General features: G+C 37.6%; 1 protein-coding gene across 2 annotated transcripts in view; it reads right to left on the bottom strand.

Moving 5' to 3' along the window:
* DIDO1 (death inducer-obliterator 1) overlaps nt 1–15,602 on the bottom strand; it is a 55,785-nt gene that overhangs the window by 35,446 nt on the left and 4,737 nt on the right. For both annotated transcript variants that reach the window (XM_040609127.1, XM_040609126.1), the window contains exons 2-5: nt 5,246–5,447; nt 2,929–3,039; nt 1,678–2,599; nt 1,054–1,372 (exon numbers count right to left, since the gene is read on the bottom strand). In XM_040609127.1, coding sequence (XP_040465061.1) covers nt 1,054–1,372; nt 1,678–2,599; nt 2,929–3,039; nt 5,246–5,342 — 1,449 coding nt within the window. In that variant the 5' untranslated portion in view covers nt 5,343–5,447. The remainder of the gene's footprint in view (nt 1–1,053; nt 1,373–1,677; nt 2,600–2,928; nt 3,040–5,245; nt 5,448–15,602) is intronic.

Raw genomic sequence — 15,602 nt, 5'->3', positions numbered from 1 at the left:
ACTATGCTGATATGGATTCACTCTGTCATTTAAACTGACTAGTAGCGGGAGGGTGTTCCATAAACATTTTGTAGAAAATTTACTACAACAGAAAGATTCCTCCAGAGAGACTCTTGAAACTTGTAATACTTATTTTAGGGATGATTTCAAAGTTTGTAGATTAGGTGTGAAAGAACAAATTCATACAGAAAAAAATATAAATAGCTGTAGCATTCTAACAGCAAATACACTACACATGCTCTTCAAGGCATAGTAAGAAGAAAAGGAAAACGTTCCAAGATGTTGGCATTACTGCAGTAGCTTGGGCAGAACAACCAACCACTGCAGCATGAAGTTAGCAAGATTTTAAACTGGTGGAAAATTAAACATTGAGCTGAAGAAGCTTCTTTGCCTGTATTGCAAACTGGGCATTGAACTTGCTATTACAAAATTTAGATTTCTTTTATATTTTATGCCAGGATTTGCAGTAATTCCAAATACACATTTTTATGTTTTAAAAGGCTATATAAAACAATTCTCTATGTATTAATAACTTGAAGAAGCATCAAGACAAAAATAAGGATTTCAAAAACTGGGAGTACAGAGGAAGCGTACAGCTGGAATTAACTCCAACAGATTAACTCCTTCTAACTCCCAATTAACTACTTGCCAATGTTAAGAAAATGATTTCACTATCACTGAAAATGTCCAAAATTGTCTGAGATTATTATAAAGCTATATAAAGCAGTGCAGAATTTTAATACTTTTAATAAAAAAACACCTTACTATGACTTCCAAAATAGTATCTAGAAAGGACAGAATAGCACAAAGCATTCCCTTATGCCTACATAAAACTTTTAAAGCCCCTCGCTTCAGAATAACACTTCCTTAGTTTTAGTTCCTGTACCGGTAAAACTATAGATAAACTTCTGCTGAACAGTTATATTTAGTGTGTTGTTCAGCTTCCTATTTAGCTCAAAAAAACCAAGTCAGATTTACAGCCATACAAGTAAGTCATTGTCTCAATGTACTCACCACAACACAAAAAACATAAGAAACAATTAAAATACTTACAGGTTGAAATATCTTTAGTTTTTTCTTCCCACTTGGATTCGCAGCTTTTTCAATCCTACCCTTGATTCCTTGGTCCTCAACAGATTTTTGTTCAATTGTTCCTATGCTTGTGAATTCTGTGCCATCCACATTTACTTGCCCTGCTTTAGCTTCCTGCTGGTCTATTTCTGAAACAGGCTCATCCTGTCCCTGTAGAATGGTGCAGTTTGGACAGATATAGTCCTCACCATTCCTTTCTAACAATCGTCCTCGAGCCTCAGAAATACCCACGCAGTCACCGTGAAACCATTCCTCACATCTATCGCAACAAATCATAAACCTGAAAAAAAACCAAACCCAAGGAACAGTAAAACATTGTGAAATGAAACAACAATTAATGCTCAACAGATATTTAAAGCAGCAGATCTTAAGTAGCCCACTAAAGTACCACTATACTGTTCTGCTTCACTGTTTGCTTCCATGTTCTTTTAAGTATTTGTTATAAATCTTCCCCCCAAACTTCAAACAAACCAAACAGCACATTTATGTAGACTTAAAAAGTAAGTGTTAGCATTTGGTTTCAGTTTTCATCACAGAAAAGTTCCAGCTACTTGCACTGCACTTTTCATTTAAACCTTTGCCTACCTGTTGTTATGAGGCTGACGACAAATACAATACAGTGCGTTTGGGTCATAGATCTCAGACTCAGGTTTGCTTTTGGGCAGTTCTTTGAGTTCTTCATCTGTGACCCCTTTTGCACCAAGGGTAGGCTTTACTTCCTTCTGAACCTGAAGATCTTCAGTGTCTTCCTCAGACACAACCACCTGACTCGCAATCTCAGTGCTGTCTGCTGTCTCAGGTTCTTGTTTGACAGGCAACTCAGACTCAACCTGTTTTTCAGACTGGGCATCACCTGTTTCTATAGGATCTTGTTCTGAATTTCTTTTCCTCAGGCGGTTCTGTATATCCTTCAATGTCAACTCCACAGATTTCTGTTCAACGCGCTTCTTTCTTAGTCGATTCTGCAGTTCCTTTAGGGTTAACCCATCACTATCACTGTCGGAAGTATCATCCTCATCATCATCCTCCTCCTCCTCTTCCTCCTCCTCTTCTTCTTCTTCCTCTTTTGTGCGTCTCCTTTTAGAGCTTTTCTGATCCTTACTACTCCTTGTGCTAATCCTCCGAGTTGCACGTTTTATATCTGGAGTGCTCTCAACACTGTCTTCCGAAGCGGTTTCAGCATCTGTAGCTGGACAGGATGCTGGTTCACTCGAATCCTCCAGAGCAGTAGGGGCACTCCTCCTTCCTCTGCGTCTTACTGTTGTAAGAAATTCTTCCACTCTTTCAGTTCGCTTTGGTTGCCGTCCACTACGCCTGAGGTTTAAGCTTTGTTGCTGCTGTTGTGGCTGTTGTTCACTAGAGTCCACATCAATATCTCCTGCACCTTCTCGTTTAGCAATTGTAGTCCTTCGAAACCCCCAGGTTTTCCTGAACTCTTTACTTGTAGGCTTGATAGTTTTTTGTTCCTCCTCATTGCTTTGCTCACCCTTCTCATCCAAAGCTGATGCTAAAACCAAGGGAACAGTTATTAAACGGGTGGTGAAGGAGGATTTTTTTTCTTAAAAGTTTTTTTCAACATAGTATTATTTATTTGTGATAATATATTTTTATCTCCACCTCATTTTATGACCCCTAAACCAGATAAAATGTGTTATTGTGCATGTAATACAACAGCAGTAGCAATTATGTACATCACTGAACACTGTCAACATAATCCAGCTGTTACAAAGTTATTACTTAAAAACACATATATATACACATAGATACACACACACCCCCCCCAGACAAATAAGCGTATTTTCTGCTCAATTTAAAAGGGGAAAAAAAAAATCTTACCAGGAGAGCTGTTTTCCATGTTGTCGGTATTAGATTCAGATTCTAATGGCACTGGCTGTGAAGTTACAGCTTGTTCCATAGTACGGACACCACTGTCCCCACCCCGCAACACTGAAGAGAAATGGAAGGTTCAAAATTTAGATCCAGCAGCATTTACAGCCTAAGTAATTATTAAACATTCTCATGTAATCTCATGTTATTGTAACAAAATGCTTAATTTAAGTTTTGAGCCACTAATACTCACTGAGTATCAACAAGAAGTTGACTGAATTCCTTCAAAGTACTAAGTTAAATATATGGGTTTGGATGCTATGCTGACACATCGTATTAAACAGCCTCAGGATTTCCCATATCCTCTGTATTTCTCAAAAAACCCTTTCATGGTATGAACCTATTCTCTAGGGTTTGTCTGGGGCAAAACCTGTAACAGTTCCACTCCCTATGCGGACACAGGAACCATACATGCACCAGCATGAAAGACCATGGACCAGAACAAGGAGCCATCCAAACAGACAATACAGACAGTTACTGTTTGAAGGTGAGGATGGCATCTATTATCAGTAACATTTTCTGGTAGAAACGACTCATGATTACCTGCAGCAGGTAAGAAACAAGGTAGAAACAGCCAGTTTAAAGAAAGTCAAAGATAGTGCTGTTTAGATAATACAGGGCTAGTCAAATAATAATGAGGTTTTGGATTTTAAACAAAATCTAAAACCAAAAAAATACCTTAGTCTTCCTTGTTAAAATAAACTAGGTCTATCTCTTGTCTATTAAATAGTATAGCTGCTATTTTAAAAGTTGTTTCAGAATCACTGGTGGTTATTCAGGATACAGCAATGCATTTTCCCTTCATTATTTCTCCAACAATGTTTATTGGATAGAAGAAATTATACAGAAAGGAACAAAAAAATTCTTTTCAAACACCTCTGGAAAAAAATATCTGCGTTGAATGAGACTTGAGAAAGACTGCTCCTTGACATGGTTATTTACAGAGAGATTTTCAGCCTATATGATCTACCAGAACAACCAAATTAAAAAAAGATTCAGCAAAGAACTGGCAACTATCACAGATGGAGCCATAAGGGAAAAAAGAAAACAAAACAAAACAAAGTATTTTGTGCTGACAACCAGGATCGCCCCTTTTTTTCTCAGAAGTCTTTTCCAGCATACTAAGAGACTTTCTTATTTGAGAAGACAGAAGCAAAGAAGAAATAAATGTAAGACCTGAGATTGCATTTTGGGTACTTCAGGAATAACCTGGTTTGAACAAGCATTAAAGTTGGGGTTACATCCTTTTAAATGAGTTGCATGCCATGCATACGGTTTCCTAAACGAATGCAGAAACCATGTTTTGCATTCATTGCAATTACATTGCTCATGTGAAACTATAACATGCTGCAGTAAGTATACCTCAATGAATCGGGTAAACAGAAACAGTGCTTTAAAAACAAAAACAAGTGACATTCCCCAGCTGTCCCCCAAGAATGTTTTTGGGGTATTTATATGCATATTCCTGGCTCAAGAATTGCACAAGTAAGCCAAAAGGGAACATTAACAGAATTCTCAAGTAACAGTACGTGCTGAAAGAATCAAGGATACTTCTAACAGGTGTACATAGTACAACTGCAAGTTTTCAGAGGCATCCTTTAGTGAGATTTTTCCTAATCTTGCAGTGTACACTGGTGATAAATGCCTCATTTCATTGCTTTAGTCACATTCCTGTTCTCTCTACTGACACGATCTCTGTATAGTTCAGCTCCTCCACTTTCTAGTATTATATTTAACAAGGCTACAACAGCAATATTAACTGTCAGTGCTGTGGAAACAAACATCCATGCAGGTATGCTAAATTAATACTGAAGTTGTAACCTAGAAGTACTTTCATTGAGACACTACAAATGTTGCTATCAAAGCAGTGGACTCCAGAACATCAATTTAAATAGTAGCTGATTACTTTTAACATTATCACTAGAATAAAAAGTTAATTTTAAGCCTGTAATACACAGGTAAAGCTGAAGCCGCTTCAATTCACTATGAAATTCCATTCCACTGTTCCCCTGAAACAGATCACTAACTATAATTTTCTTAATTTTTTTTTTAAAAATAACACTAAAATTATATTCCCACCAGAACAAGGCTGCAACAGAAGTAAAGAAAGAAGTAAAAATAGTTAAAAGTTCACATCTTTGTTTACCTTGAAAGATGAAGAAATGTTAAATAAAAGCTACAAGCAGAGGTAATCCAAATTCTGAGAGTTAAATTCCAGATAAAATGTAAAGAAATAAGTCTCTTCAATGTCCTCTATATGCTTTACCTGACACAGCATTAGAGGTTCGAATGGTTTCTCCCTGCAGAGCCGAACGAAAACGAGTGCCAGAGGAGGGCAGCAAAGGATCAGAGTCATTCAGCATTATCCTTCCAGCACATGCTGAATTTCCAGATTCGGAAGTGCCAAATTGAGTCTCTGAGCTGTCAACAGGACCAAATACTATTAATCCTCCTTTTCCTGCTGGCTCCTAGGAGGGGGAAAGGAAAAAAAAAAAAAAGAAAAGAAAAGAAAAGAAACAAAATAAGGCACCGATGTCTTTATGAACTTATCTTACTATTGTCTGCATAAACTTGTAATTGTTTTCTATTGTTTCTATTATACTATAAAGCAAATTGTGTTATTTTGCCTTCTTGACAGTTTTCTGCTTTCAGAAAGACCCTAAAACTAGAAGGAAAAGTCAAAGCAAAGCAGTATCACCTCCACTGGTTACCAGCAGTTGAGACCTTTGAAAAAAAAAAAAAAAAAATACAAAATATGACTGTACTCTCATCAATTCGTTTAGAATCCATTAAGTTTTCCAGAACAGTAACAAACGTTAATCAACAAGTCTATTCCATTTACAGCATCTGATGGCATTCTGAAAGTTAAATTTAGCAAGCGTAATGAAAATGCAGAAATGCTTTTAAACTCCAACATGCCCAAGGTTACAGTAGAGAAGATTCAGCAATTTGTACTGAACCTCATCACAGAAGACATCTGCAGGTTTGAGGATTTAAATCCAAGTAGCTACTCAGTGGTTTTGCAAGGTAGGATAATAAAAACGTACAGCTGAGCTTCAGAATAATGCAATATTCCTCATCACTGTCCCTTTCACTAGTAAGGTTTGCAATACAGAAAAAATCAGAAGCTTTATTTCAAGGACAGCAGATTATATCAATAGCAACATGTTTTCCCAAAAATTAACCCTTGGAAAGTATTTCAAAATCACAACACATTCATTTAAAGCATCTGGATAGGACAACTGTTTAGTCCAGGGGTCCCTAGTCACATGTAGAACTACAATGGCAATAGAACATCAACACTGCCTGCTTGCTTCTAAACATGTGGGCTTGAAAGCCAGTAGGAAATGCCTGCATTTAACCCAACATAGCCTACATAACTACAAAAAAAGATTTGTTAGGGAAAGGAGGACCAGATGGACAGTATAGAAAGTCACTTCTGAACTGACCTGTAACATAAATTAGCAAAGACAAAAGAACAATACTGGGCACAGACTCTGCTGTCAGCATTCTCAAGTTAAAGATGCAGCAGAACTGCCACAGTAGGTATAAGAAATCACTAAATTATTAATAATTCTTTCAAAGGAGTAAAACCAGATTGTTAACACTCCAGGTGGGGAGACATACAAATTTAAGAAGAGATTAGATAATCCTTCACAGATGTGCCAATACACAGTCTGACTTTTCTTTTTAAAAATGTATCTTTTTTTTTTTCTTCAGATCTCTGAAGACCCTAACTCTTATCTCTCTTAAACACTTTACTTCCTAAGCAACAATCATCTCTAGGTATTCTCCAATGCCATGTCACTGTCCCAAAAATAAGGAGAGGGAAAAGACAAACCCCTCTTCAAATCTAATTCCATCAGTGGATCACTTTAGCATGTCATGAACAACAGATCTCAAGATTTGCATGACTGCAGCAAAGCAGAATTAGGAAAAAATTACAGTACAGCTAGATCCACATCAGTATTTCCTTTCCCTGTACCTCCTCCATAGGGATTACATGTTTACATTATTTCCCTCAGTCAACTATTCCCACTCCAAAAAGATGAGGGAAAAATTAAAGAACAAAAAAGAGAATAGAATAAACTAATTGTAAAGACCCTAGTGCTCTATCTCATGGCATTGAATACCTGCTCTAGTATGTATTTTGCTCCATTGTTTGAACCAGTTATTATATCCAGGGAGTCAGTCACTGATGGCTGAAGACAATCTGAGTTTAAAGTGCCTTCTTCCACGGTGGTGTTCTGTAATAACCTTTCAATCTCCCTGTTCAGAATCTCCAACTGATCACACATCATGCAACTTAAGTGATATGCCTAAAGGAAGAGGGAAAGTTAAGCTAATCACTTCTTGTTCAACTCCAGTATTAAACTATGAAATAAACTATGCCTCTACAACATACAAAAAGTGCATTTAAATAATTTATCCAATAACATACTAAAGAAAGCCTTGTCTAAAGACATACAGTGCACAACTGTGTATCTGTGCATTCAAGGCCCTGTGTGCAACATGCTGTTCACAATCACGTTTGAGCCACAGAGCCAGTATCACTAAAAGATTCCACAAACGGGACTGGCATCCTCTTTTCTAAGGAGACATTCCAGCTTGTTGAACGTGATTGATTTTACAGTGTTAGTCATACCCCACCCGGTGGCAAGGCTGCACAGTGCACAGTCTACAGCTCTTGATTTAACACCAAAGAGCATTTTAACATTAAGACATTCTGTACAAGAATCATGCTTCTTTTTGAATTAATAGTTGTTATCTCATTATTACCTGCATTATTACCTCTATTATCTACAGAAAAAACTTGTACAGAACTGCAATTTTAAGATAAATTCAGATTTGAGTGCTGTAAGACCTCAGTACATGTAAACCACTACAATTGCAGACCATCCCCTACCCCCCACATTCGCTGTAAAATGCTTGGTTATTTCTTCTTATAATTTATTATTTCCATTTTTTTTCTCTCCCAATTTGGTCCAAATTATTTTTAATGAAAATACGGGGGGGGGGGGGGGGGGGGGAAGAGCGAGTTTCAAATTTATTTTACATTTTGCAGAACTGCATCTCAATACAGGTTAAACTTAAATGCCTAAAAGAAGTTGAAAAAACTAGTATTATCAAAACATAAAAGCACAAAGCCTTAACTCACAATTACACATTTAAACCTAGCAAGCCTGCTAGCACGTCTAAGCAAACACTCTTAACTGCCTGCAAAAATATTTACTACAACAGAAGGCAACTTTGGAAATCTTCAAATACCTCTTTCTCCTCCAAATTCAGTATGATTTTTTTTGTTCATTCTGTCCTGCTTGTTCTCCAGTTAACTATTCAATTGCAAAGATACTGACAGAAATGTAAGCTGAAGCAGCAAACTGGTTATCTTGTTTTAAAGGAACTGAACATCCAGGATCAACTTAATCATATTCCTCTTAATATACTACATCAATCACCTTTCTGAAACTGGAAGTTCTAGCTGGAAACCAAAAATTATTGCAGTTCCCCTAACAGACAATTCCCATCAGCATCATCCTGCCTTCCTGGCACATCTCCTTTAGAAAGGATATTCCTTTAAAAAGTGTATTATGTACCTCTGAAAAATATGATGCAAGTATCTCTACAAATGATGGGACAAAGGTAAAATAACGTTCACAATAAACATATATACTGTTGCTTATTCAAAAAGTCCTCTGGTTTTGCTTAGGTTAAGAACTTCTGTGATAAGCCATTCCCACTGTGAAAATGCATAAGGTTTTAAGACCAACTATAGATAAAGTTCAAAACACAAATGAAGAGTTTCTTGAAGGAAAAATCTCCCTTCTCAGATGAGGTAAGCTTTGCCAATACAAACTCTAGGTTAGTTTAAATGGTTACATAACATACATATCAGATCCTCATTAAACAAAGGATTCATAGTGCATATTAAATCCGTGTTTATGGACTACAAAGAACAAAGTACAACTCTAACACAACTACTTGGGCTGGTACTGTCCCGCTCCCTTCTCCCGTGCCCAGTTACATGGTCTATGCCACATTCACCCACATACTTCTGCCCCAGTAGTAGTCACTCAACTCGGTAAACACACAGTTTATGAATTCAGCAAAAAAAGAACCTGCCAAAGAGTGATCTAAAAGGCCCAAAACCCACAAATATCAGAACCAGTGTAAAGATGTGCAAGAACAGGGATGGAGAACAAGATCCCCTTGAGCAGGCTGAGCTGCTGTAGCACTTTGCTGCTATCTCACTCAACACGTGCACCATCATGCATGCTGCAAGTACTCCAATCTTAGCCACCAGGATTTTCATTCACTGCCACCACAGTCAAGACTCTCTTTAAGCTTGCAAACTGTAATAATACGAGCATTCCAGTGGAACAGAACAGTCACTTATCTAGAAGTGGAGCATGAAGCTGATGCACAGTATTTGAGAAAGATTATTCAGCCAAAACCCACGTATTTAGGGGTTTTATTCCCAATTATGTTGTAGGTAAAATGTTCCAGTTTTCCCAAAACAAGTTAGGCACTTGAATTCATTCTGGACCTAAATTCCAGAAGCAATCAAAGCACAAAAGTATCCTGCTCTAGAAAAATCACAAAACTGCCATGAGCTTTTAGTTTCAATTTGGTCAACTATTCTCACACGGTGATGAACCTGAAAACGCAGGGCTGCCCGATCTGTAAGACTACAGAGGCCATCCCTCACGTTCAGCATCCCTGTGGATTTTCTAACTATTGTTAAGCCTGAGAAGTTTTCATATACACGGCTTCAAGAAATTCCACAGCAGTATGAGCAGCCAATTTAACAAGAGACAGAAAATAATTCCACAATTCCAAATCATGCTACTACAATACTTGTTCACAAACACACAATATATATTAAAAATCCATCCTCCAACAGGCCTTCATTAAGCAAAAAAAGAGAAAGCTTGTAATCTCAGTCAATTTTTCTGTAAATTACCCCTCTCACATTCCAACAAAACCTCAAGAAAAGCATACAAAGATGGCAGTAGATAGTGGTAATCCAACAGTTTACATATTTCAGGCAAAAAAGAAGAGATTATCTATGGCGGTAACTGAGCTGGAAGACGTTAACTGCAGAACTGGAAGCTTGAGGACACCTGCATCTGCTGATACTGACTTCACTAAACCCTTTTTAAGATGCCTCAATATAACATCTTAATCTGCCAATGACAGAGCAAAGCTACCGCAAGAACAGTTTCCCCATCTTTTTGTGTCTGCATTTTTAGACAAAGGCCAATCCAACAAATTACCAACAAATATACATTCAGATCAGTACATCCACTTTTATTTTTTCCTCCCATTTCCCTAAGAGGTAATGAAACATTCAACGGGTCCACTGACTGCATAAAGATTTTGTCCTTTCTAAAACTTACCGTTTTAACTGCATTAAGAACTCCCTGCCTCAGTTACCTAGGAAGACTTCACTCTAAAAAAAGTCTTGAAAGACAGCTTAATAAAAACTTTAACATGAACTGAAATCAACCAAAAGGAGTCATTTTTCCTTTACCTGAGGACTTGGGTAACAAAGAAAAAAAGAGTATGTCAGAATTCAGGGTAAATTCTTCAGTTTCAGCTTAATAACTATTTTGTGTAGTTTTTTGAGGAATCTGTATGAAAAACTAGTGATCTTTATCCTCTTGTTAATGGTAATTCTCCTTGTCAACAGTATCACTTTATTCCATGTTCTCGGATGTCAGCACTCTCCAATACTCAACCAATCTGCTGTAATCTGCACAAATTCCACTATCTCATTATTTAGATGTTATACAACCACCTTGCATTAATACTCCAGTCCAACTGATTAATATTTGGCACCTATTAGTCCTCTTATTCCCTACTCACCCCAAGAACTCTACAGAAGGATGTCTTTGATTCTGAAGGATCACAGGCATACTCACCCCCCTACACAAGCATCCAAGAGGCAAGGTTCACCTCATATTTAAGAGCTGTGATAGACACTAGTACCTGCAGGAGTTGTTTCAGTGTGGCCTGTTACCTAAGAAACATTTACTTCTACTGTGACAGAGAAACAAAGGCTTCTTTTTTTTTTTTTTTTTTTTTTTTTTTTTTCCCAGAAGTCTTCATATTGAAGCTCCAGTTAATGTTTCAGATATGTTAAGGAAATTCAATGGCCAGGGCCCAAGGACAGGACAGAAGTCACAACCACCCACAACGGCCAACGTAAAGTTCTGAACACTAGGGTTAGTGAGGAGACAGAAGACTGTTTACATCTGCAAAAACATTCAAAGCATAAGAGTCCTGCCTTTCCTAGCTTTTAAAAACGGGTATCATTCAGCAGTGACCAGTTTCATCTCCACATCCTGACAAATATCCAGCCTATCCCAGTATTTAAGATACCGGCTTTAATCAGAATGATGCGTAAGTGGCCTTTAGTTTTATTTTTCTGCAAGTTTCTTCAGAATTAGAAGACCTGACACATAAGATACTTGGCTAGAACCACCATATCCAGGATAGATTTCTTAAATATCAAAGAAACTGCAGGATGTCATGAACAGGACAGAAAACATCCTTTCCACAATGATGAAACAGTGACTCCAACCACAGTTGACACTGTTTGCTGATTTCACTCCCTGTAAAAGAGGCAGTGGACTTGACCTATGCCCCCTCTAAGTGTTAAAAAATTCCTAATAAGCAAATATATTAATATCATGTGAGAAAAAAAAAGAAATACTGTCTGAGAACTCACATACGGACATAACTTCTGATGCAAATAAAAGAAATGTTGGTATGGTCTAGTTGATGCCACTTCCACTCAGAAGACCGATCCCATTGAAAATTACTTTGCATCCCTATTTGTTAAAGACAACATCTGGGAAGCCTTGCACTTTCTACTAAGCAGCAGCAAAATTAATCCCTTCCATCAACAAGCATTATAAAAGCAGCCCAAAGAAGTCAGTAGGGCAAAACCTACTGTGTACCTAAGTTCTGTCCAGACCATGGACTAAAGGTACAATCCTTTGACTCCCAGAACTGCAGGAAATGGCTCCTGCACTAGCACTGGGGAAAGCCATGCACGCACAGGGCTTCCTTCCATCTGCTCATCCATGAAAGATGCAAAAGCAGACTACTTACATGAGAAACAGTAACAACAAAAAATCAGATGACCAAGAACAACTAGTATATGGTCTTTTATTTTCAGGAAAAACGTATTCACTGCTTACTGAAGTATCTTCCTTCTGAAAGAAGGAGCATACCTTTCAAAAAGGTGTAAAATGAGAATGTGACAGAAGAGAAGCAATGAGAGCTGAAGAGCAAGAAAGGAAGTAGTCATAAGTATCAACTCTGGATATGAAGATTACTGCTGTGATCCAGAACTCCTCTCCCACACTCCAAGTAATTTACCACCTCACTACTTGACTGTTATAAAAAAGCTGCAGTTCAAAGTCAAAATCTAGACATCTCTGGTAAATATGAAGATTTTTATGCCAGAAGTTTACATTTGAAAGATCACATTAATAAAATTTGCATAAAATCAAAGTATTTCAGTGCTTACAGTTAGACCTAGAAGAATAACATCAAAGAGAAATCACGCTACAAAACCTGTAACACTTATCGTAAATGCTTTGCTGGCTATCGTTATATACATTCATTCCAAGATTATAAACAAACCTACTACCTCATATACCTGCAATACTAAAAATTTAAGTGGCAGGTAATTCCTTCCTATTCTATTCAATACATTATTCCCACTTAAAAAATTAACACATTAACACGGTTTTAAATTTGCACTATGCAGATTCAGTAATACAGCCACGTTCCTCAGAAATAACCCATGAAGAAATGCATACTCTTAAAATACTGCATGAAGCAGGAAGAATTCCAGGCTAATATGAACAGTGCTATACAATCAAATTCAGACAAAATACCACCAAGATCCAGTTTTAAGGTAGTTTTTCGTATCAGAACAGTATTTCAACCCCAGATGCACATAACACAACATGATATTAATTAATTTGTCAGGGATGGCACCACTGACACCTACAGTACAATCACACATCACACCCTTCCGCTCCAACCTGCTGGGTCTCCCTCATTTCCCCATCTCCCCTCACAAAGACAGATTCCAGTACTTTTGAAGCCTCATTTTCCAGTGTTGGGAAGCATCCCATCTTAGCTCCTACCAAAAGTAATGGAAAAGAACTGGCTTAATTAGCACGGGAGATCAGGCTGCCCCAGGACAGAAACAGTTGCACCAGAGGATAGAGAATTTCACCCTTCAAAACTGGTGGAAAGGAAGTGTGTGACCGTACCCATACCACAGTAGTCTCTGATGAGAGTGAAAAGCTCCAAGGGACCCTCTAGCACACCTATGTGATCAGATCTCCCCAGGAAGATTAATTCAAAGGCTTATGCACCTCTGTTGAAACTCCTTCCTCAATCTCACTGACATTTTATCAAGAAATCTTTGAAGGTACTCTAAGACCTTGTGGTGTCATATATGATATCATGAGTAATTCATTAGTGTCCATCACTACCATCTTTTTACTGTCAGACACCCCTGGAAACTCAGATAGACCATTTCATTGAAGATTTGTGGTTTGCTGACTTTCTGGCATCAAATGCAGCTTTTATTTGGTTGGTGTTGAAAAGTTATTTCAAATGTTCAGGGTATGGTGCAAAACATTTGTCCTGCCTTGGCACTTTAGTGCAGATTTACATGATACCTAGTACTAGCAATATGCAGTGCTGAGGCCAATCAACTAACGAGATTTAAAATGTAAACATTAACTACCTTTTTTCATTTCCAAAGATGCAGAAGCAAGTATTCAACCTTCTTCCAGATTTTTCTCTCATGAAAAATGACTCTACACATTTACGAATATTTCACAAGATCATTTTTCCACTTGAGAAAGGTATCAAAGAAATATTCTAAATTAACAATAAACTTTAAAGCAAGCCAACTTAAAACCTGGAATTTTACAAACAATTAAGTGGATTAATTCCAAGAAGTTAAAAGAAATAGCTTCACTTAAAAACAACACATACATTCACTTGGTCTCTGTACTTGTGGTAATAAAGAAATTAACCTTTCCAAATTAAAATGGTTTTAGTCACCCATTATTATAATAATTCCCCTCTACTAATGTCTGAAACTAATACATACACCATCATCCTTTCCATGATTTCTGTCAGGCTACTCACTTACCTTATGTAAGCCTCATAAGAGGGCCACTGCCTCACATGATGGGAATCTGCACGCATACAGGACAGCAATCCTGCGCATTTGCAGTGAATGTGGGACCTCCTGGAGTGCTGAATTTAATGTGCATGCACTGAATCAGATTACCACACACACAGAGCAGACTAGTGTACAGCAGCAGTTGGACAGAAAAGACAATGAGTGACTCCACAGTGTATACTCCATGTAATATATACTCCACATAATTACTCCAAGCAAAAATGCATAAAGTAGCTCCCTGGTTTATGCAAAACAAAATACACACACATTGAAGTTTATTTTTGTCTTTTAGGCTAGAAAATCATCTTCCCAAGCAAAACATTTTAAAAAGATTCTTGTTTCAGATTGCATAATACAGGATCAGAACAGTCAAAAAAAATAAAGAAGGGATGGACCACTCAGTAGGTAGTGCAGCACCAAGTATTACAAGCATATTTTATTCTGGGTAAGTAGCAAAAGTACTTCTTTGAACCAGAGTGAAGTTCCCACAGCAAAATTCAGCTAAACAGTGATTTATCTTAGAAATATTCCAGGTACTTCAGCAGCAGGCTCACCAGAAAACTGGCAAACATGAAAATGTTATTAAATAACAGACAAAACTGTGATGACCATACATACTGCAGATGTTCACTGCCACCACTGCACAAGCCAGGAACGTTAAAGGGTACAATCCCTCATCAACATAGCCATGCTGGCATAAGCGCCTCATATTGGTATAATTACACCTGCAAAACTGTACTTTTACCTTTATGAGTCGTTCTGTTTGCAGGGTGGGGTATCAGGTGTGCAATCGGGCGCAGCAAAGTTTTATCAGTGTGGCTGCACACATCATAAAACAAAGCTCTATTAACACACTAGTACAGGCCTTTCCAAGTAGGGAAGCAGTTTGTATAAGGAGGAAGCAAGATTTTCAAGGTTCACTCAAATTCCTTGAATGAAAAAAGTTAAATCAGCAAACAGATTCGTATATATTTGTTATAAACTGGAGCTTTCGCCAGCACAGCTCCGTCTGTTAGTAGCTGGGGAAAGAACCGTAGCTGACAACTGCACTGACTGAACTTTAGTAAAGGTCAAACCTTAACAGATGACACTTACACCATGCACATCCTCCAACCTGTAGACCCATAATTGTGTTTGATAAACAAAATTCATATTCAGTTTAGTGTTTTCTGCATTTGAGGAAACACTACTTTTAAGAGGAAAGAAGAATATTATATACATGCCATTGGTATTTTCTAGTCCAGAGGTTCCTGGGTGCTTAGGAGACGAGGCAGATACACTCTACTGGCTTAATAACAGGCTGACATTTGGATTTTTACTACTGCTGTAATACCTTCTGAAGCCTTTATTCACATTCTTCCAAATAAGCTAATCCAGTATCTGCCCTAATAATGAA

The sequence above is a fragment of the Falco naumanni genome, chromosome 10, assembly GCF_017639655.2.
Source record: "Falco naumanni isolate bFalNau1 chromosome 10, bFalNau1.pat, whole genome shotgun sequence".
NCBI classification, from domain to species: domain Eukaryota; kingdom Metazoa; phylum Chordata; class Aves; order Falconiformes; family Falconidae; genus Falco; species Falco naumanni.
The sequence above is the reverse complement of the archived record's forward strand: the minus strand, read 5'-3'. Positions and strand labels throughout refer to the sequence as shown.